The sequence below is a fragment of the Lytechinus pictus genome, chromosome 16 (assembly GCF_037042905.1).
Source record: "Lytechinus pictus isolate F3 Inbred chromosome 16, Lp3.0, whole genome shotgun sequence".
Classification (NCBI taxonomy): domain Eukaryota; kingdom Metazoa; phylum Echinodermata; class Echinoidea; order Temnopleuroida; family Toxopneustidae; genus Lytechinus; species Lytechinus pictus.
Window position 1 is genome coordinate 25,316,857 of NC_087260.1, and position 22,215 is coordinate 25,339,071.

The 22,215-nt window shown below is 36.1% G+C and overlaps 1 protein-coding gene across 3 annotated transcripts in view; it reads left to right on the forward strand.

Moving 5' to 3' along the window:
- Nucleotides 1–2,531: 2,531 nt before the first annotated feature.
- Nucleotides 2,532–22,215, forward strand: part of LOC129279186 (RANBP2-like and GRIP domain-containing protein 8) — a 49,837-nt gene continuing 30,153 nt past the window's right edge. The window contains exons 1-13 of one of the 3 annotated variants that reach the window (XM_064111650.1): nt 2,532–2,734; nt 8,268–8,493; nt 10,349–10,455; nt 11,207–11,269; nt 11,800–11,961; nt 12,912–13,057; nt 14,185–14,332; nt 15,328–15,496; nt 15,997–16,076; nt 16,500–16,644; nt 17,302–17,489; nt 18,355–18,521; nt 21,760–21,883. In XM_064111650.1, the coding sequence (XP_063967720.1) occupies nt 2,654–2,734; nt 8,268–8,493; nt 10,349–10,455; nt 11,207–11,269; nt 11,800–11,961; nt 12,912–13,057; nt 14,185–14,332; nt 15,328–15,496; nt 15,997–16,076; nt 16,500–16,644; nt 17,302–17,489; nt 18,355–18,521; nt 21,760–21,883 (1,806 nt within the window). In that variant the 5' untranslated portion in view covers nt 2,532–2,653. The remainder of the gene's footprint in view (nt 2,735–8,267; nt 8,494–10,348; nt 10,456–11,206; nt 11,270–11,799; nt 11,962–12,911; nt 13,058–14,184; nt 14,333–15,327; nt 15,497–15,996; nt 16,077–16,499; nt 16,645–17,301; nt 17,490–18,354; nt 18,522–21,759; nt 21,884–22,215) is intronic. The other 2 variants (XM_064111652.1, XM_064111651.1) reach the window with 2 other exon arrangements.

Genomic DNA, 22,215 nt, shown 5'->3' on the forward strand with positions numbered 1-22,215 from the left:
GTATAACCAGGAGCCTGAGACCACTCGGCCACGGCACCATGACGTGAAAATATGAAGAAAGGATAAGTTCCCGAACCTCACCCCCTCGATCTTCCATGGCCCTCTCTGGAACTGAGCGAACGGTGCCGGGAGTGCTTCGTACGTGTTATAGGGAGCAGTGACCCCTGGAAATTTGTTAGGCATGCAGCTATGTAATCAAAATCACCTCTATTTTGTAATGATTTTTTTTCTTTTTTGCTTGTCAAACTTTTCCTGGATCACTAGACCTGCTGAGCTCACCTTCATTTTGTAGCGAAATTTCTCGTGATCGACCATGCAAAATGGCATGGCCCTTGGAAGCGGGGGTGCTGGGGATGCCGCTAAAACATAACTTCCTCAGGGGTGCTGCGTGTATTATTTTCCATAGGCTTGGCCCCAAAGTGTTCTGGAAGCTGTGTAAAAATTGAGAAATGTCACCTAAATGACTTTCATTTTTTATTGAAACCTTTTTTTTTCTTCTTTAATTGCTTTTGAAATTTCTCGGGACCAATTTGACCTCTCTTTTGTGGTGAATTCCTTTTCTGTTCTTCTTTTTTTCCCTGCTTCTCTAATCTCGGGACCAATTTGCTCTCCATTATGTATTCAAAACCTTTTTTTTTTTGCTTATAAAATGATTTACACACCAGCACCCCAGTAAAAAAAAATTAAAAATCATTCCAAATGGCCTTCATTTTATAATGAGAACCCCTTTTGGAACTAGTCAAAGCTTATCCTGCACCCCCTGTTTAAAAAAAAAAAAATCGTTTTTAGGGCCATAGGCGGCGGAAGCGGGGGGGGGGGCGGGAGGGACATGTCCCCCCTAAAATTTTAGTTGATAACCTTTTTTTTTTTTTTTTTTTTGTTTGTCAAATTTTGTTGTTGGTCCCCCCCCCTAAAATTTTGGTTGATAACCTTCTTTTTTGTTTGCTTGTCAAAAAATGTGCTGGTCCCCCCTAATTTTTGGGGCTTCCGCCGCCATTGTCTAGGGCCCTGCCCTCTCCACAGAGGTGTGCCACTCGATCCCCTCCAGTGGCGTAGCTACGGGGGGCCTGGGGGGGCACGTGCCCCCCCCCCTGAGATTTGGTGTGCCCCCCAGGTGCCCCCCCTGAAAAAATTGGCAGAGCAAAAAAAAGGGGGAGAAAGAAGAAAAGAAAAAAGGAAAAGAAGAAGAAAGACAGAAGAAAAAAAGAAAAGGAAAATAAAAAGGAGGAAGACGAGTGAATGAAATAATGTGAAGGGAAGACTTGCAAAAAAAAAAAAAAATCTTTCATGTTACTATATAAAACTTTTGCTTACGCTTCGCGCCAGAATTGCCTGTTCGATGAGATTCATATCTTGCTCAATAGGCTGATATGGAGCAAGTTTTGAAGTCAATATACATGTACAAAATATATTTTAGCTCGGACATCGAGCTTTCATCAATTTTTTTTCATGAACAAATTTAAGTGCTCTAGCTGTAAAATGTCCCTGTTTTAGTCTACATATCAGCATTTTTTAGCTCACGCTGCGTGGTCAAATTGTTTGATTTGCCAAGTTCCTATTGTCTACGTGTATTCCATAATGTTCCATTAAACAAAATGTATTCAGACTGCCCAGATTCTAGGTCTAAATCTAAATCATGTGCGATAGCCTGCATGTTCTTTATATTAAATGTACTTAAATTATCCAGTTTCACATCAGAATATCAATAATTGTATGCTCACGCTTCACGATCGCATTAAATAATGATACCCAATTAACTACATCCTATTTATGATTTACAAAATATGAATAGAGTGTCCCGCTTTTAGGTCTAAAATCTAATTTTTCTTCCTCTCGCGCTTCGTGCTCGCATCAATTGTTTAGTTACATACCTATCCCATTTATTAATACAAAAAGTGCTTAGAATGACCACTTTTTATGTCGGAATGTCAAAAAAATTTGCTCGCGCTTCGCGCTCGCATTATTGAAATATATACCGTCTTCGTGGGTAACTGTAAGCAGTCCTTAACAGGTCCCTTTTCGATAATGCTAGAACAGTTAATAAAAATTTCTGCTCGCGCTTGGCGTTCGATCGCAGTAACCATCTAGTTACATACGAATCTTGTTCACGGATCACACATAACATTGCCCAGAATCATTTTCAGGACGAAATACATGAAAGTAACACCAAAAAAAATCGCTCGCGCTTCGCGCTTGCACTTTTTATAAGGCTTATGAGATTATTTCATGTTTATGTTCTTTTATAAAAATAAAACTAAGTGACTGATCGGGGGAAATATAGGTGAAGATAATTTCGGGCCCCGTCCCCTATTGGCCAAAGTCGGATCCGCCCTTGTGACACATACACACACAACGGAAAAAATGGTGCCCCCCTGAAAAAGCAAGGACCCCCCAGTGCCCCCCCCCCCCTGGGAAAAATCCTAGCTACGCCACTGATCCCCTCCCCTGGGCCTTTCATCTCACGGTGAATTATGAAGTTTCGGCAGCTACTCGCAGAATTAACCGTCTGATTTGAATTAATTCTTAAAGATACCATAACATTTAAGATTGAAGCGCACCGGTTTGAAAAGGTCACATCCGCCGTTTGGTTTCTTTTCAAATGTGAAATTTTACAGCGATTATATCGTTTTATTGTCGCATCTAATCAACAGATATGTCTCGAACATATCGCAGCAAACATGAGGCTGACGAATTTGCCGAATCTGTAAAGAAAAGAGCAAAAAATTCACAAGAGGTAAGAGGGTATTCGCGTTATTTCATCATAACGTGATTTTGTATTGTAATTGAAAATGGTAGTCCCATTCATGTATTTTCATGTTTGTGTGCAAGATGCCAGTTACATCTGAGTCTGAGAAAGATCCACCCACGGCACGGGTACATTACCGCCGCCGTGCACAGGATAACCACTGGCACGGCACTTGCAATAAGTTTATTAATTTTTTTCTAAAAATTTGAAATAGATAGGGCCTACCTATTTAAAATAAGATAAGCTTTGAAGTTTGGATATGAAACCAAACGATATGAAGCCAATTTCATTTCCTCTCTGACTCTGTCTTTCTGGTACTAGGCACTTCAGTCGGGCGGGCGACCACGCGGACACAGCGCTAGACGTAGATTTTTGCATTGCAGTGAATGGCGAGCGCCTATCTAACACACACAGTTCGCTCCGCTCGGCACTTTGGCCGAGCGCTGGAGTTGCATTCGGCATTGCTCGAAAAGACAGAGTCAGTTTCTTCCTTTATTCCGCTGATTTTGATTGGTCAAAAATTCCCGCGGTTGCTTCGTACATCTTCGGTAAACATCGGAAATATACAAGACGGAGTCTAACTTACCTTCATGCGAGGGAAGGACCTAATATTCAGGTATTTATTTTTCTTTGCTTGAAATCACCTTGTAATCATCGGATCCCTTGTAAACTCGGTCAGTAATAAAATTGTATATTTGAGAACATTTTGTGAAATTCTAATCAAATTGAGCTTCAGTTTTGAGTGTCATGAGGTGTTTGTGAATCTGACTCGGCCGATCGAGCAGGGTTGTTTTGAGCGTATACGAACAGCTGTGAGTGACGTCATCCCCACTGCGTTGGGCCTGAGATTAGTCTTGGTATTCAGACACAGTATGTTTCAGCCGTTGTATATTTTTTTAAATTACGATTTGAGCTCTGTTAATTATGAAAATCAAATTGTTATTTTGAAAATAATTTTGTAGAATTCGTGTGAAATAAGTATTAAGAGCAAAACTGCAAGTAAACTTCAAGAATTTTGTTTGATATGTGATTTTTTGTTGGAATGCGTCTGAATGTCTAGAATATGGTATTGTTAATGAAAGTCGTATTTTTGAATGGCACAGAAAGCTCCTTGCATGAATTTAATTTAGAAATAGGTTTACATACATGAGATGTGTTTCATGAATTTGATATCTGATTTATGGACCTTTGTTATGGTGTTAATTATTAATTTGAAGATATTATGAAAAAGTAAGAGAAGACAATAATGAGGCAATTAACAGTGATGATGAGACATTAATAATATGAGACAATAAACATTGAGACAATTATAATAATTATTATGATTATAATAATAACAATTATAATTATAATGATAATAATTATAATTGTAATAATTATTGAGACATCAATTCTAGTATTTATTGACAATAATAATTATTACAGTAATCATTATTATAATAAAATAATTGTAATAACAATTATAATGATGTACTTTGAATTGTAATAATTACTGAGACAATAATATTAATGAGATATCAATAATAATCATTATAATAATAATCATTATAATTAAAATAAATATAATTGTAGAAACAATTATAATTATAGTAATTATAATTATAGGCCTTATAATTAATGAGACAATAATAACTATTATTACAATAATACTAATTATTATAAAATAATTATGATAACAATTATAATGAAAGTAATTATAATTGTAATAATTACTGAGACAGTAATATTGAAAGGTCATCAATAATTATTATTATAAAAATTATTATGATTATAAAAATAATCATAATTATAATTAAAGGCCTTATAATTATTGAGACAAATAACTATTATTACAATAATTATAAAATAATTATAATGATAATAATTATAATGAAAGTAATTGTACTTGTAATAATTACTGAGACAGTAATATTGATAAGTCATCAATAATTATTATTATAAAAATTATTATAATTATAATTATAATCATAAAAATAATAATTATAATTATAGGCCTTATAATTATTGAGACTAATAATTATTTCAATAATAATTATTATTATGAAATAATTAAACAATAATTACTATGATAGTAATTATAATTGTAATAATTATTTAGAAAATAATATTAATGAAACAAAAATAATTATAATAATAATTATTATAATTATAATACTAATTGGGACAATAATGAAACGATGATGAGACAATAATAATATCAACAATTTTATTGAGACCATAATAACAAGACAATAATGAGATAATAGACAATTGAAATCAATCTGTTTTTATTTTTTTCTAGAAATCCTAAGATTATTATTTTAATTCTCTTTCTTTGATTACAAATTATATTCATTGAAAACTTAATTTCTAATGTTCAAGCAAAGAAAATCAATATCAAGTCATGTTTACCCTGTGCACAAACCTACCACAGGGCAATTACCCCCGAAATAGGGTTAGGTTAGGTGTAGATTTTTGGATAGGGGTAAAGTGTAGTTGTCCGGGGGGGGGGGGTAATTGTCCAGGGTGGGTGGGGGTGGGGGGAGGGAAATTGTCCGAGGGTGGGGGGGGTGGGGGGTTATCGTCCAGGGGTAGTTGCCCTTGAACCAAAGAAATCATATGCCAATATGTCAAATCAATCTGAGTACTTTAAGATTTAAATAAAAAGCTTGTACAATTCCCCATAAGCTATGTATTATAAATGTGCCATGCCCAAAACAAAGAGAATAATAAGATTTCGCAATCTTCTTTTGTCCACAAAAAGGCCTGTTTTTTCATCACAAAGATGACAATAACTCGACTTCTAGATATCGGAATTTGAAAATTCAAACAGTTTTGTGAATCGTAGATATTGAGCCTCATTGTGAGCCCATCAAATATGCTGGAACAGCCTTTCCTAATTTTCACCTGAAGTGCCTACTGGTACTTTATATCGATGATTTTTCTTGATGTCGAAGCAGGCATGGAGCTAATTCGCTGGTTTTCTCTATACGCACAGAGAGGGCGCGCGATATTATTTAATAAACTTGCGAGCGTCGCGTAACGTTGGGGAAGTACAATAAGAAACAAGATGGCGGCGTAAACATCGGGCGAGTCTCTTCCGTCTTTTCACAATATTTTTTCATTTTTTTGATGAATTCTTGTTTAAAAATAACAACGAGAGCGTAGAAATGTCGGAAATGAAGTTTTATCCCATGTACATGATTTAGAGCTAGATCTTTTAGAAGGAAAGTAGAAATCTCGGGGGCGAAAGTTTCAGGGTTTTTTGCGGTACACGCAGATGAATAGGGAGGACTCCCTGGCTTCGTTTAGAGTAAGCCTACGTTAGTAAATGATTTTTACTCTCAAGAAGCCGCCTGGCTACTGCTGGTTGCGTTCTAGGCGCTCCGCATTTTTTTCGCTGTTCAGCGTTATTTTATGATGTAGGGCCATCAGCGATTATACGTGAGACTGAGAAGCAACCTGTTGATTTTTTTGGTACAATTTCCTATTATGCGCCGACGACTTGAATCTAGACTGTTTGATAGGAAAAATTCGCATATTGATTGTTGTTTGCGTAATTTCCACCGCAGTATAAAGGATCGGACGGAGTATCTTGGCTGAGATTTGGAGGTAAGCGTTTAAAATCCCTTTTCAGCGGAACAGCCAAAATAACAGAGACCGAAGCTTTTGGTCTAGCTTCGGTCTCTGTATGTTGGTTGTTCCGCTTAACTCCGTTGGCTCCACTCACCAAATACAGAGACCGAAGTTCTAGCTCGATCTGTACAGGGACTCAATGGCCATATGTTTGTGTTAATTTCGGATAAAACAGGGAAGTGAAGTTGCGCAACAGCCGAAGTAAATCACTGTATTTTCCCCTTTTAAGTTTATTTTCCCCCGTTTTGGTGCAATTCAGGCCAAAACGGAATAATAATCTTTATTTTGTTCCAGTTCTTTTTATATATTTTTATGAAATAAAGACGAAAATCGATGAGCCCCATCAGGGGGATTTTGCATTGCTGAGTCTCGATAATTTTCGATCCATACTGGAGCAATGCAATCGCAAACCAAGACCATTTCCCACAAAGACAATGTGACAGGATATCGTTATTGCTATCGATACTTTCGCACGCAGTCCGAGGGAATTATTTTGGCGACCACGTAGTCATGACGTGATCTGCGCGATTGACCAATCAGCGGTCTCCAATTCGCTGAGCTGAGACGGTCTATCCGTTGTACACAGTCTATGGACGATTTACCACTGTGAAGCCCAAGGCATCGATCAAAACGTCATCAGAGATTGATTTTGTTTTTATTTGTTTTTGTGTAAGGCCTCTGCGAGCTGCCTCTGTCAAATATTGATAATTGTTTGATTTTTTTTCTAAATAAAGTATAGATCTAGAGTAACCTGCCCGAATTTTGACATGTTAAGCTTCTCAGTTCTCTGCAATATTTCTTGTTCTAAAATTATTTATGTTTAAAATTTCTTTTCACAAAATGAAATTCACATCAAAGTTTGCGCAGTGGCAAATTGTCCATAGACTGTGTACAACGGATAGACCATCTCCACAGAGCGATTCGGAGACCGCTGATTGGTCAATCGCACAGATCACGTCATGACTACGTGGTCGCCAAAATAATTATTTCGGACTGCGTGCAGAAGTATCGATAGCAATAACGATATCCGGTCACATTTGTGCCGGAAATGGTTTTCATTCGTGATCAGATCACTCCAGTATCGATCGAAAATTATCAACTCTGCAATTTCATGCATACATTGTATTCATGCGACGCTCTGAAACCGGGAAATCAATTGACTTTGTGCACGTTGCAATAGACTCTACAAACTCCAACGAATGCGATGCCATATCGACGCTAATTCGTAAGATTTTGACTGATCTATATTTAATTGCAATGACTTCTAACTTAATGTTTCTCAAAATCTTGAAATGTATTTGTGGCTGCAGTTCCACACAGTGTGTGAATGACAGGACAATCAATATTCTAAATAGCAGCTGCAGGACAGAAAAGGCCTAAGGGGATTTCCTTGGGGGGTATTAGAATTGCTTATGTGAATTGTAATTGTTCTTGTTAATTGCAGGTATTGTAAATTTGAATTATTTTTTTTTAACATTGAAAGTGGTATTATTAATTATAATCAAAATTGTTATCCTTGTGCATGTGCTTTTCATTTTCTAATGGTAATTAACCAATCATGGGTACAAAGTTGAATAAATTCTTGAATCTTGGTTACTATAAAAAAATTTAATAGGATTTTTTGAGACTAAGAGAGACCATGCAATTTGAGTGAAGGAGAAGTAGGAAAGTAATGCTAATAATATTTAAAAGGAAAGCAATTTAGGTGCTAATTTTATATTAACAGAATGATTTCAATAAAAGTTAGTGAGACCCCCCCCCCCCCATAAAAAAGTGGCATTAGGAAGGAACAAATCTTGGTTCCTTGACTTAAAAAAAAATTACGCAACCTATAAAGCCAATTCAAATATATATCATTTGTATGTATTCTGCTGAAATATATGTTTAACTGTTTTACCTGTTGCAGGTGCAGTTGAAAGGCTATCATATTGCATCCCTCTACTGTGAGGTCCATGAATACAAGTCGGCTCTTCCCTACGCTGAAAGCTATTCCGCTCTGAAGGCAGCGGATCCCAGAGGATGGAAGTTACTTGGTTTTATTTACGAGTCGTTGAAGAACCCGGCCAAGGCCATCCAATGCTACCGACGATCACTGGAGCTCAATGATTACCAGAAGGAACTCGTGCTCAAAGGTACACGGTTTATTTTCATTTGGTCAAATACCAATTTGTCCAGTTACCAATTCGTCTAATATCATTTGGTCTAATAATAATAATACAACTTTGCTTGTATAGCGCATATCACTACCCATGGGCGTCTCTATGCGCTTAATAGGAAAATAGACAAAGAAGAGAGAGGATTAAAGCTATTATGTAGACTGTCTCAATCATAAAACCGAAAAACAAATAAGTTTTGAGGCGACTTTTGAATGCAGAGCATGTAGATGCCTCCTTAATGGAAGAAGGGATCGTATTCCAAAGTTTAGGGGCCGCATGACAAAATGATCTCTCCCCATAGAACTTGGTCTGAACAACTGGACACTTAAGCAGATATCTCTGTGAAGATCTCAGATTATGTGAAGGGACATATCTTATTAATTTCTCACTGAGATATTCAGAGGCCAAGGAATTAAGACATTGATAGGTAAGTAACAGTACCTTAAAGTCTACCATCAGTTCGTCCACTATCCACATGGTCTAATTGCCATTTCGTCCACTCACCATTTGGTCTAAAAACCAGTTGGTGCAATAGCCATTTAGTGCATATACCATATGGTCTAATTGGACTAAGTGTGAATAATAATATTGAAATTTCTATAGCGCATAATACTCAAAGTCTCTATCCGCTTCACATATACATGAATTGGGTGAAATTAATGAAAATAAAAACGGTATTAGACCAATAGGTTATGAGACGAAGTGGTCATAGACAAACTGGTGATAAGATGAAGCGATGATTGGACCAAATGGTTACTGGACGGTCTGGACCAAATGGTTGATAGACGAAAGGTTGATGGACGAAATGGCTTTGACTAAATGAAGGTAGACAATGTGATTAGTGGACGAGTTGGCAATACCGGTAGATGAATTGGCAATTTACCATGTACACTCAGGGGCCCCATACACAAAGCTTAGCAATGATCAAAGAACACATTGTTATGACTGATTGCATTGACCATGATGTCAAATCATTCTTGAAATCAGGCGTATGATGAATCACTAAGGTTTTGCTTAACAGGGCCCTGCTCATAAAAAAGCAAAGAATATAATTATAATAATAATAATACATAGGATTTATTTAGTGTCCCTACTATTTTGATTAAATGCTCAAGGTGCTTTAAAAAACTAAAAAAGCATAGAGAAGTAGAAGAAAAGGCTCATTACAAACGAGGACAATTATGAATGGGTTGGGTTGGTGTGTTTGTGGGGAGAGAATTTCAGCATTTGGGTAGGGTTTTTTTCATAGAAGTAGGATGAAGAGTAATGGTGATGGCAGAGGCAGAGGTGGTTGTAACAGAGCTGCCAAGTAGTACTTACTTTCCGTATTTAGTACTGAAAAATGAGAAGAATACTGATGGTTTCATACAAAATACTGATTTCTAAAGTTCAGTTTTATGTTTTGTCCTATGGCATATCTTTGAGAATACTGATTTCCTTGCCAAAATACTGATTTTCAGCTTTTAAAATACTGAAATATTCTTGTTCAGGTTGGCAGCTCTGTTGTAATAGTAGTAGAAAGGGACAGTAGTAGCTATATTTAATACTAGTCAGGGTGGATCCAGTATTGATCAGAAGGGGGGGCATTCTTTCTTTAAAAGTTGTTATCCCCACTCATGGGCCATTTTGTCAGTAAAAAAAAAGAAAAAGATATTGGGGTAGGAGGGCAACCAAGACTTGCCCCCATTTCTGAGTCTGGAAATGGAGGAACTAACTACTTTATATTTAGCTTCTAAATCATCCTTTACAACAAAAAGAAGGTTCATCCCACTTTTATATTTTTTCTTCAAATATTCTTGAACCAATATATCCTTTTCTTACATCTCATCAGTTGCTGAACTTTACTGTGAAGTTCAATTTGAAGCAGATAAACATCGTTACTGGGTGGAGAGAGCAGAGAAGTACTTTCCAAATCATCGCATCATCCATAAAATCAGGGTAAGATGACTGAATGTTAGCACTCGCTTCTTTCAAGCCCAAAGCTTGTAATAATTAGACTGTATTGAATTTCTAGAAGAATATTTTCTACATATTTTCGAGTCTTACCTGAAAACCTTTCTGTTCCCCACTCCAACATCATCGTAAGAATAAAATAATTGTAGCACTGCTAGGACAGTATTTGATTTGAACTGAATGATGATTCTAAGCACTGTTTGATGACAGAAACTTGTGCGGAGGCAGATACCAGCACTATATAATAACCTATCATCATTTTAAAAAGCAGTTCACAAGCATGAAATTTATCCAAAATGTAGTGAAGATGATTAGCTATAATCCATGTAACTACTTCATTCAAATGCATAAAAAAGAATTATAAGAACAGAGAAAGCAGAAAGGCCCACCCTTTCATGAACTTGTCAGCACTGATTAGTTGTCATTCTCTCGGCTACCAGTGCTTTTCATCCAATCAAAACCAAGGATTTCACTTGAATTGACAGAGTTTGACATTAACTTTCTCTCTGATATTCTACACTTCAATCATAATGATAATATTGAAGTTTGTTGTAGCACTTAAAAAGAGTAAACATTAATTTTATTGAGCAACTTTCACCCTAGCTGACTGAATCGGTGCTGAAAACACCGTTTGAAATGAACGTTTTGAGAGTCTTTTGAAGAGCTAAATAATAACTTTATTTGTATTCATTATTACATATTGATGAATTGAATAACTTTGCTTTTTTTCCTTTAGGAACACATCCTTCGTTCAACCAAGAATCTTCGAGAATATGAAAAATATCTGAGAGAGAAGCTGGTGAGTGCAGGCTAAGATGAAATCAATTTACATTATTGATCTGTTTATCTTCCTCTTGATATCCAATATTTTTGTCTCGCCTGAACGAAGTTCGGCAGAGACTGTTATCGATAGCCTCTGCCGTCACGCCTCTGCGCTGCACTGCTGATCATCTCAACTTGACGCAAAAAATTCTTGACGACGAAAGGAAAATCAGGGAGAAATTGCAATAAAATCTTATCGTTTAGAATGCAAAGGTAAAAATCATTGCAAGAATCAGAAAGCGTTATTATTTTTCATTAAAATGTATAAAACTCTAATGATTTGCACTCATCTTAACTGTAAAAGATAATTTTAAGGGAATGTTTCATCATGTTCGCTGCCTGTGCGTGAGCTACAGTTCATCAACACCAACACCGAACTAAAATCACGATTTTCCCAATCCTTGGGGGTTGGTGTTGCTGTATGGGGAAATTGCACGTAGATCGTCAACACCAGTCGCAGTTTTAATATTAATATTTCAAAAACTTTTTTTGTCTTCTCAATCTTAGAACTCCAACTCCAATGACATCTATCTGAACATCAAGCTTGTTGATATTCTCCTTGAGACCAACCAGATGAGAGAAGGATTCCAGCACTGTGCTACCGTTGGTGATGCTTGTCGCTTTGACCTTGAACCAAGATGGTGGCAGAAAGCTGCTGTCTTTTACAAGGTAATCAGTAATGCCATTTGGTCAAAACCCACTGGCCCGTATTCTGAAATCAGGTTTAACTTAGACCATGGTCTAACTCTGTGCTAAAATTATAGGGAGCTAAAAAAGGAAAAATCTGCTTGTATTGTATATTTCTTATATTTACTTTTTTGTTTCCCTTTGCTTTCATAATGAAGAAAATATTTCAGTTATCATTCTGAGACAGTTATAAATGATTTGAGTGTCTTAAGAGTGAATATATTCAACATGTACATGTACCAATAAAGATTTGTGCCCCTATTGGCTCTCCATAGTTAATCCACAACAGAATACGGGCCACTTTGTCTACTTACCGTTTGGTCTCATCCCCCAAGGTCTAGCCCTATGTTTGTAATATCAGGCCCCATCTTACAAAGAGTTGCGATTGATCCAATCAACCACAATTATGGAAAGCTAGCAATTTCAACCTATAAACTACATGTTTGATCAAAGTATTTTCTAGGTATGCTGTATGCATATTCATACGTCCATCGTTTTGTTTAAAATTCATCGTGCTTCTTTTTTTACAAAGGACCATGTGTAATTTTGTGTGGAAAAAAATATGACAATGATGGATTTCCATATAGTTCAGATTGATTGGATCAATCATATCTCATTGTAAGACGGGACCCAGGTCTGGGGCCCGTTGCAGAGAGAGAGAGAGAGTTGGGTTTAAACACAACTTTGTAAATCTGGCACAGGTCCCATATACATGCATTTGATTGGTTAAAAATCAATTTGCGATTGATTTTTGAAGTTGCGTTTGATTGCAACTCTTTTTGCATCAGTAAATTATTTGTTATACTTACCAAACTGCAAACTTTGAATTTTCATCTTTGTGAAAGGGAAAGGGAGCTACAATTTAGAAAATGGAAAATGATTGATATCTTTAATTTTGTGTTGATATCTTATTCTCTTCTTTCCTTATCTAGACAATGATAAGCCAGAATAGTGGTCATCCAGACAGTGTTCTTGTCCAGGTCTACAGCCGTTTGCTGCTAGCGGTCAACAGTCTGGTCAGTCTGGGTCTTGCTAAAAGCTCAGCTCCACCAAGTCACAACCTCCTACAGATTCAAGCGTAAGTCAGTTAGTAGATATAAAAGCATTTTCAGGCAGTCTGTCAGCCATTATGTTATGTTGTTGGAATTCATAAAATGAACAAAGACTCAATTTTACTATATGTGCAATTGTATAAAATAATTATCTTTTTTTATATGTCTGACCCACATTTTTCTCCAGTCTTGTCATGAGCGAGCTATGCCATGATGATTTGAGAGTAAGACAACTTTTCATATGAACTAGATACAAATCATTTATAATAATAATAGCCAATTTTTAGGTAGCGCGTTTCCCAGAACGACTCAAAGCTCTTCACAGCATACTATTACCCCGGTCATTGGATTCATTTCAATCCCCCACGAAAAGTGCACAATTTCCATTCCCTGGGGAGCATTCTTTGCATGCATCGCAGCTTCATTATGGCGCTGGCAAATTCAAATATACAATATCTTCGCATCCTACCAGGTACCCATTTAGCACCTGGGTCGAAAGTGGCAAAGTGTGGATTAACGCCTTACCAAAGGACGCTAGACCGCGGTGGATTCGATCACACGACCCTCTGTTTATAAGGCGAGAGTCAGAACCACTACACCCTGGCTCTTCCACCATCATTTAAGGATGGTCCCATAAAAATGTGGTCGGACATACAATATTTTCATAGTTGCCCATATTTCATGTTCAAGACACGGGTTTACGTTGATACTCTCATAGTTGGAAACAGTAGGCCTATCTTTTTAACCAATAGGTCAGGAGATGTAATATGTTCTTTGAGAGCATTTCAGTAAGAAAATCTTGCCCTGTGCATTATAAAACCTATGGCTGCTAGATTATTTTTCTGTGGCGAAATGGCCACCTATGCAAAAATATTATATACCACAAGAATCTAATATAAACAAGAATGAAAAATCATTGTGACATATTCTATGTGTATCTGTGTCTAATGCAGATGAATAAGCACTTAAACTTTTTTTTTTTAAAGAAGAAAACCAATGCTGATTGCAATGGTCACCTGTAGGGGGAAAAATATTGGGATTGTTTCTCTCTCTTTTTAAAACTTTTTGCCCATTGTTTTTGATGAATTATTCAGGGTACTGAACATAATTTTTTTAAGCTCGTCTAAAAATAAAAATTTCTTTATAATTTCAGATTGGACAAACTGCTGATTCAGACCAGTGATTTCATGCCGACAGTCGGGAATGCCCTACAGCGCCCTCAAGGTGATGCCGTGGTACAGGAGGTCAAAGGTCAAATCTTCTTCCATCTTGCAACTCTTTATCTGAAAATGGCTGTTGTGGTTAGTATTAAAAAATAACGGATTGAGTTTGATTCTTTTCTAAAAAAAAAAGATAATTAACGAATTTTAATTTTTCAAAATGTGCTTTAAGATAAGTTTGATGTTTTTTTTTTTTTGGGGGGGGGGGCATCCTTGTCTTTACTCGATAGAAAGTTATGAGGTACTTGTGACAGATAAATTTTACTTTTTTGGTAGTGTTTCATTTTGTTAAGACCAAAGCGGCAAAAAAATACATGTATGTCATATGATCAAGGTCAAAGGTCCTTTAGGTTCAATGAACTTTGACTTTGTTGTGGTATCCACATTGAAATCTTATCCCTAATTACGTTTTTTAGTATCATAACTTTGAAAGTATTTGGATCTGTTGCATGAAACTTGAAAAAAAGGGGAATCAAGTATCACTGCGAGTGTGTTCTGTTTGTTACAATGCTTCAGGGTTGAGATAGGAAATATTTATTTAAAAATGTTTGAAATCAATTGAAAGAAAATGCATTTTGAAAAATGTTGGATTTTAAAACAAGTCAATGCCAAAATGGGACCATCATTTTGTGTAAGATCTTAAAGAACAGGCTTCCCAGCCCATCAGGGAAATCGGAAGATTATTTTACTTTTTTTCCAGTCAGGGAAAAATCAGGGAATTTGATTTTTTTAAATACCTCAAATCGGGGGGAAATGCCTCAAATGAGGGAAAAATCATAGAATTTTGATCAGCCCAAAAGTCGAAAGCACGGTAGTCACTCAGACTCTGTTATATTTTGTTGCATATCAAAACAACATCCATTGAATGACTGGTTATGGTGGTACTAATTAGTTTTACACTATTTGTTTTTATACTGAAAATACATGTAATTCACATAACAACTTAGAAAACATGCGAAACTGGGAATGGGTTTAAATAATTATCAGGGAATTTTCAAACTTCAGGGAAAAATCAGTGAACTTTGATTTCTTGAAAAGCTGGGAACCCTGAATATTTTTTCTTGGCCAACATCCAGGGTTCTGTATCACTCTCTGACGTGGTGGAGATGGCTGCAGCCTGTTACCTGGTCAGCCTACAGGTGGCGCCCTTTAGTCCCATCACAGAGCTACCCTTGAAGAAAGAACGTATGGACGGATTGTCCGTGAGGCTGAAACGGCTCGGTGCAGAAAGACTGAGTGAAGTCTGTAAGTACTGTCTTTGCTCTACAGCACAACATGCTTTGGGTTGAAAATAACTGTGCATGATAGCTGACTCTAATGCTGATTACTGATTATCGATAATATTCCCGACAGGCACTAAATTTCTCGATATTTCAGGCAAGGCAAGTTCACTTTCTAGAGGGAACATTTGTGTGTTATAGCACAAATGGGATTAAATAGAGCATCACAAATGTCCAAGACTGGTGAGAAGAGGGGGGGGGGGAGGTATTGCGGCCAATCTAGATGGTATGTACATGTGTGGCAATGGCCTTAGATGGCTTTTTATTATTTTAAGCCTTGTCCTGAGCGATTTCCAGTAAATTGTTGTCTTTATCAGTAATCCTAGTATCATAATGAACGTATTAATAACTTTATCATGTTATCAATAACTTTACCGCTGGGAGAGCAGTTTTGGGAATTGCAGTGGCAACCCTGGGTAAATACGACATTATCATTGTTTGTTTTTATGTGTACCATCTCCACAGGTCACATGTTGAACGGATTGGTGAAGAAACACGATGAGGATTGGTTGGAAGCCTGTCGATCTAAACTCTGCACCAAACAGGTAAGTGTGCACCTGATTGATTGATAAATCATAATTGCTTTAAAGCAGTTCATCTATTCACTTACGATGATCTAACACTGCATATACAATTATAGAATCCACTCTCATATCTTGAAGATTCAGGGTAGGAGGAACAATATAACTGTCAGAACACTTTATCTAAGAGGCAGAATAGCTCAGTCAGAACGCTTGTTTCTCATATTGTCTGATCTCAATGTGAGTGGATGTGAGTCCCGCTCATGCCGTGAGACATCTATGGAAAAAAATCTATGCTATAGTGTTATGTCTTAATGTGCTTCACCAAGCTGCTTTAGCTACAGCCAGGGTAATATCCAAGTCCTTTGGAAGCGCATAGAGACGTTATTCATAATGTGTTATGCGCTATACAAGAACTGACGATTATTATTATTCATTCTATCACAGGGTCGGCAAAGGTTGTTTGAGCAGATGTATGGCATCCAGAATCCTGATCCAAGACAATCCTTTCTCATGATGGATGATGTGTTCATACGAACAACAAATGTAGAAATACCAGACATGGTGAACACAGTCTTCAAATATGACAAAGGTATGTTAATACTGACCTTTTGTCTGTTAATTAGGGGGCTTTGTGTTCATACAAATAATATTAGAACTTCCTGACACAGTTAACAGTCTCTGAATATGACAAAGGTGCGTTAAGATAGACGTTTGGTTGGATTTGGGTAGGTTGTGTTCATCCTAATAACTATGGTAAGATTTTGGACATAGATTAAGCATTGGATTAAGTCTTCAAATCAATGTCAATTCTGTCATGTTTTAAGTTTCAGTGATTATTATTATGATGATGATTATATTACCTTGGTTGTAGCACAGCTGCACTGATCAAGCGCTCAAACATTCAAGGAATTTCTCCCCACCGGATACCCATTTACTATACCTGAGTGAAGGGTGGCACGTGTAGGTAAACACCTTGTCAGAGGAGTGAGTGCTGCAGTGGGATTTGATCCCTACACTTTGTGGTTCTAATTCCAGAGACGTATCCACTGAGCCACGGTACCTCTACAACACGGATGCCACTTTTCAGACTAAGGTCTGAGTTCAAACTCTTTAAACATTTTTTAGCCAAAAAAGGACACCTTTTTCATGAAGGGGTCAATCTAGATGGTTTTCAGACTTTTTAATCAATTCTCAGTGGCATCCCCTACCAGGGTAGTCTTTACTTTCCTTGTTCTTCCACCTGCAGCTTCCATCGAGGGTGGAACCACCAACCTTCAACGTCTTGTATGGCTTGGTCTCCAGTGGGACGTACGGCAGGATGATATCCTTCCTGACCTGGGGTCGTTCGTTGAAGTGACCTTTAACCGTCTAGCGATCAGTACAAGGAACCTAGACAACACCTCGGTTGATAACCTGTGCATTCTAGATCTTGAGGTAACATAGCTGATGATTTGTGTCCTGTCTTACAAAGACTTGTGATTGATCCGATCAATCGCAAGTATGAAAAGCCAGCAAAGTCGACATATAAAATGCATGTTTGCTCAAACTTTTTTATAGACATGAATGTATATCCATAAATTTATTGATTTTTTGACAGTTCGGTGTGTTCTCCTTTGTTTACAAAAGACATTTTGCACATTTCTTGTCACTGATGGATTTCCATAGAGTTTGTAAGATTGGCCCCTTGGGTCCATTTCATAAAGGACTTGCAACTGTTGTAACTTTCCTTTTATGGCAACTACCATGGTAACATGGCTCAGCAGTCAATCACAGTCAAGTTTGATACAGACTGATAATCATCCGGGTTCGGGCATTCAGATCATGGTATCTGCGTAAAAGCGTGATATAACGTTTGTGTTAACGGGTAGCTTGCGCAGTCTGCAGCGCGTACGTATGTCCAACAACATCCTCTTGAGTAAAGGGAGGTCTATAAACTTGCTCTGATCAAAGAAGCTGTAGCATATTGACTTTCAAATACAACACACATAGAAAACTAGATAAAGAGGATTACAGATTAATAGAGTAATGCAAGTTTTCATCTTCTCTCTATTAATACGCACACATCCTGCGGAAAGATGAAAGCCCATTTCTTCATTTGAATTATGTTTTCATTTATCAAAATTCTGCAACAGTTTGGCATCTCTGAAATCATCCTATTTTAACCACATTAAAATTTGGAATAGAATAAGAAGTTAAAACCCCTTTCTGAATGTGAATCTTGTTATAAGAATATTGACCAACCTTTTTTCAAATATATGGATGTATTCAAGATTTATCTCTCTCTCATATTCCCTTCCAGGCATTCCTATATGCCAGCATCTTCATCGCCCGAGCCCAGCTACGTAACCTACATCAGCAGGGATTGGCCGGTTTGAATATTCCTGTCGCCCTATTGGTCAATTGTTATTCTGAAGAACAGCTTGATTGGTATATGTCCGTCTATCAGCTCTACAGTGGAAAGGCTAAGTAAGTTTGAAATGAAGAGGACGGTAAAAGTAAACTCATTTAGATTTCTAGTGAAAAAATCACTGGTCACATAGACCTGTTTTATACCAGCAGATCTAATAATAATGTTAATAATAGAACATTTATAACTATAAGGTACTTCTTTCTGGTGTTTTTTTATACAGTGATCCTGGTGTAATTGACATTTTTGTGGTTTTCCAGTTTCATTATGCTTTTGAATAGATAAAATCTGAAGGCTCCCATAATGGATTCATTTATTCATTTGAATTTATTTATACAGGATAAAAACATGATCAGCACAGCTGTTTTACATCATAGTCCTGATACAACAGGTTAAAAAAATGAATATAAAAAAGAATCATCGAATGTATATAAAAATAACAAATAAATTTCAATATAACAAAATGACAATAGGTAATTCATGATAGAAAGTTACAAAAAAAAGAAATAATCTAGTACTCTAAGTAAATTACAAGTTAAAACAAAGTTCATATTAAGTATTCACTAAAAAAATTGTAGAAAAAAGACAAATATTTAATAGGTGAGCAAGACAAATGATAAAAGAATAAGAATGACATTATTTTGAAAAGGTAGCTTTATATACACGTTTAAAAGATTGCAAGGATTGGATAGTTTGTGTGATGTGTGCAAAGAGTTGCAAATTTTTATAGGAGCGTATATGGATGAGAGTTTAAAAAACTTCAACACCCAAATATCTAACGCTGTTTACTTGTTTCAATTTAATTCCATCAAGTTCAACTGTTAGCTCTCCTCTACTTCTTGATTTACGAGAAGAGATGAGCTTGATATTAGCCATTGAAACATTTATCTGGAGACGGTTTCAGTATACCAGTTGTTGATGCTATACAATTTTGTAAATTTTCTTCAATCTTGTTTAGTGATGGATCAGTACAATAAATAATAACGTCATCAGCAAATATATTACAAGTCCCCTTAGAAACACTTTGGAATATGTTGTTGATAAAAATCAGAAAAAGATCAGGGCCAAGGATTCCCCCTTGTGGAATTCCAATATCAACATCGATCGGTTGAGTTAAAGACCATGACATCGGACAGACTGTCTTCTGTTAGATAAATAACTTTTAAACCATTTGAATTCAACATCAACAATACCAAAACAATTTCAATTTGAACAATAATAATTCATGATTTATACTATCGAAACATTTCGATATAACAAGGAAACATACCCCCACCTTTTTATGATTACTCAATGCATCGTACCAATCATCAATAACGCAATGGAGGCATGTTACCGTACAATGTGATTTCAAAAAAGCATTTTGGTCAATAGAGATAAGTTCAATGAGATTAATACTGGTGCAAATTCAATTTGATTATCTTCTATTATGTTAGCTTTATGACACACAACATATATTGGCCTATAATTATAACACACATCTTTGGATCCTTTACCTTTAGATGGGAGTAACTCTTGTTGAGTATTTTCATTCAGTATTTTCATTTCCTCTCAAAAACAGAATTGTTTTTGAACGAATAATTAAAAACAGATGTCTAGGATGTCTATATCCGAAATACATGTAATTTCGAATCGAAACCAAAAATATCAAGGTTACTATTTCTGTCTAAGTCAGATAGTAATTCAAAAACTGTACTATCAGGTATTGTGTCAAAAATAAATCTATGAGTACAGTCGGGGTTTCTCCAAATAGATGTTTTATCATGAAACGAATTTGCAATTTTGCGATCAACCTTAGCAAGTAGTCATTGAATAAATCAGGTGATAGATCATGATGAATAGAGTTAATAAGTTTTGAGCTACCAGTTGTCATGTTAATATTCTTCCAGAGCTTACGAGCATTATTCTTGATTTTATTAGAGAATTCATCAAAGTAATTCTTTTTACTCTCACGGATAGAACTGGTGACTAGATTTCTTGCCTTGCGATATTCGTCTTTGAAATCATCACTCTTATCAGCTTTACCTTTTAAATAATCCCTTTGATACATGAGTTCTAAAATATCATTGTTTATCCAAGGGTTGAACCTATGTTTTACACGCACCTGTTTGATCGGAGCATGTTTGTCACAAATCGCCAAAAAGGCCTGCTTCCACTCAGTCCATACATGTTCATCATGGTTAATCGATTCTGATACACTCTGTTCATTATTATACAATATGCTACATTTACGAATATCTTCAAGAAATTGAGATTCATCAAATTTCTTAAAATCTCTGTATGTTGCGAGTTTATGTAGAGGTTCATCTGGATTGAGATCAGTACATATGAAAAATTAAATTATGGTCTCTGAGGGCAATCTTGGCGACATCGGAAAGTAAATGTTGTTTTGGAATTGTCGTAAACATAAAGTCTATACATTTTGAGGAAGTTGGAGTGATTTGAGTGGCTTTCGTAACAATTTATGTGAAAGCAAATAAACATTCAATAACATAATGGATTATCGATAAGAGAATCATTGACTTGGTAATCATTGTTGAAATCGCAAAGAATAATGTGTTCTTTATCTTCAGATTCCATATATTCTAAGAGATTATACAATTCAGAATAAAATTGGATCATTCAGTTATGAATGGCAGAAGCATTGTCCCAGCAGTATTACCATAGAGAGATATGGTGTTTATGAGAACAAAGTGTTTGGGGAAGAAGTTGTTGACCGCAAGTATGTAAGGCATGTACACACATGCTATGATTGATTGATTGATAACAAATTTATTTCATTCCAAAATTTCAACAAGGTTACAAAATAAAGCAAAATATGATATAACATTATGAAATGAAATAGAAACCTTCTGAAAAGCAAAGCTTGTTATTAAAGGTTTCCTTCAATAAATAAGACAAATTAATGCAAAAATACAAAGTTCAATATATATATAAAATAAAAAAAATCATATCTTTCTTGTAGAAGTTCAAAATATATAATACACAAGTCATCATATCTTTCTTGTAGAAATTAAATGTAAATCCTTGTTAAATATATTTTTTTTACATATTCTCCCAAGTAAAAGATAAACAAGGCTGGATTATATTACAAGATATGAAGAAAAAGTGAAAAGGACACACAAAACAAAACGTTCCAAAAACAGGACGTGACAGAACGGTATGCAAGCACTGGTTAGTGCCATTGACACGTCTATAAGAACTGTGTTTGGAAGGATTCCTGAGAGTGCCAAAGACATGCCTGGATAAAATTTGATAGTGAGGCTGTTCATTTTGTATTATTCTCTTTTGTCACAGGCCAGTGGACCTTGGCAAGTTTCGGCTGACGGCCAAGAAAGGACTGGAAGTTCTCCGATGTCAGAAGAATCATGGCATGGAGACACAGCTGCTTGTCGAGCTGGGAAGAACGTTCAGTGCAAGAGTGAGTTTATGTATTTAGGAAATTCTCAGTGATTCTCAACAATTTACCATTTAGGCATTGCCTTTAAGTATGTTATGGGTACATGTATATGGGTTATTCCTATATTTGGGAAAAGAATATTACCATTCATAATCCTGTGAAAAATCTTTCTGTAATATTGAATGATGAATTCAAGAATGTTCCTATTTTGGGGAATTTCTTCATATTTCTTTGCACTCAGATCATGAAGTGAAGTAAAAATGAAAGAAAGTGGTTTCAGACATTTAAGATTTTATTATGTTATGGAGTTTTGGGGTACAATAAACATTTTGTTATAAAAATACATTTTAAAA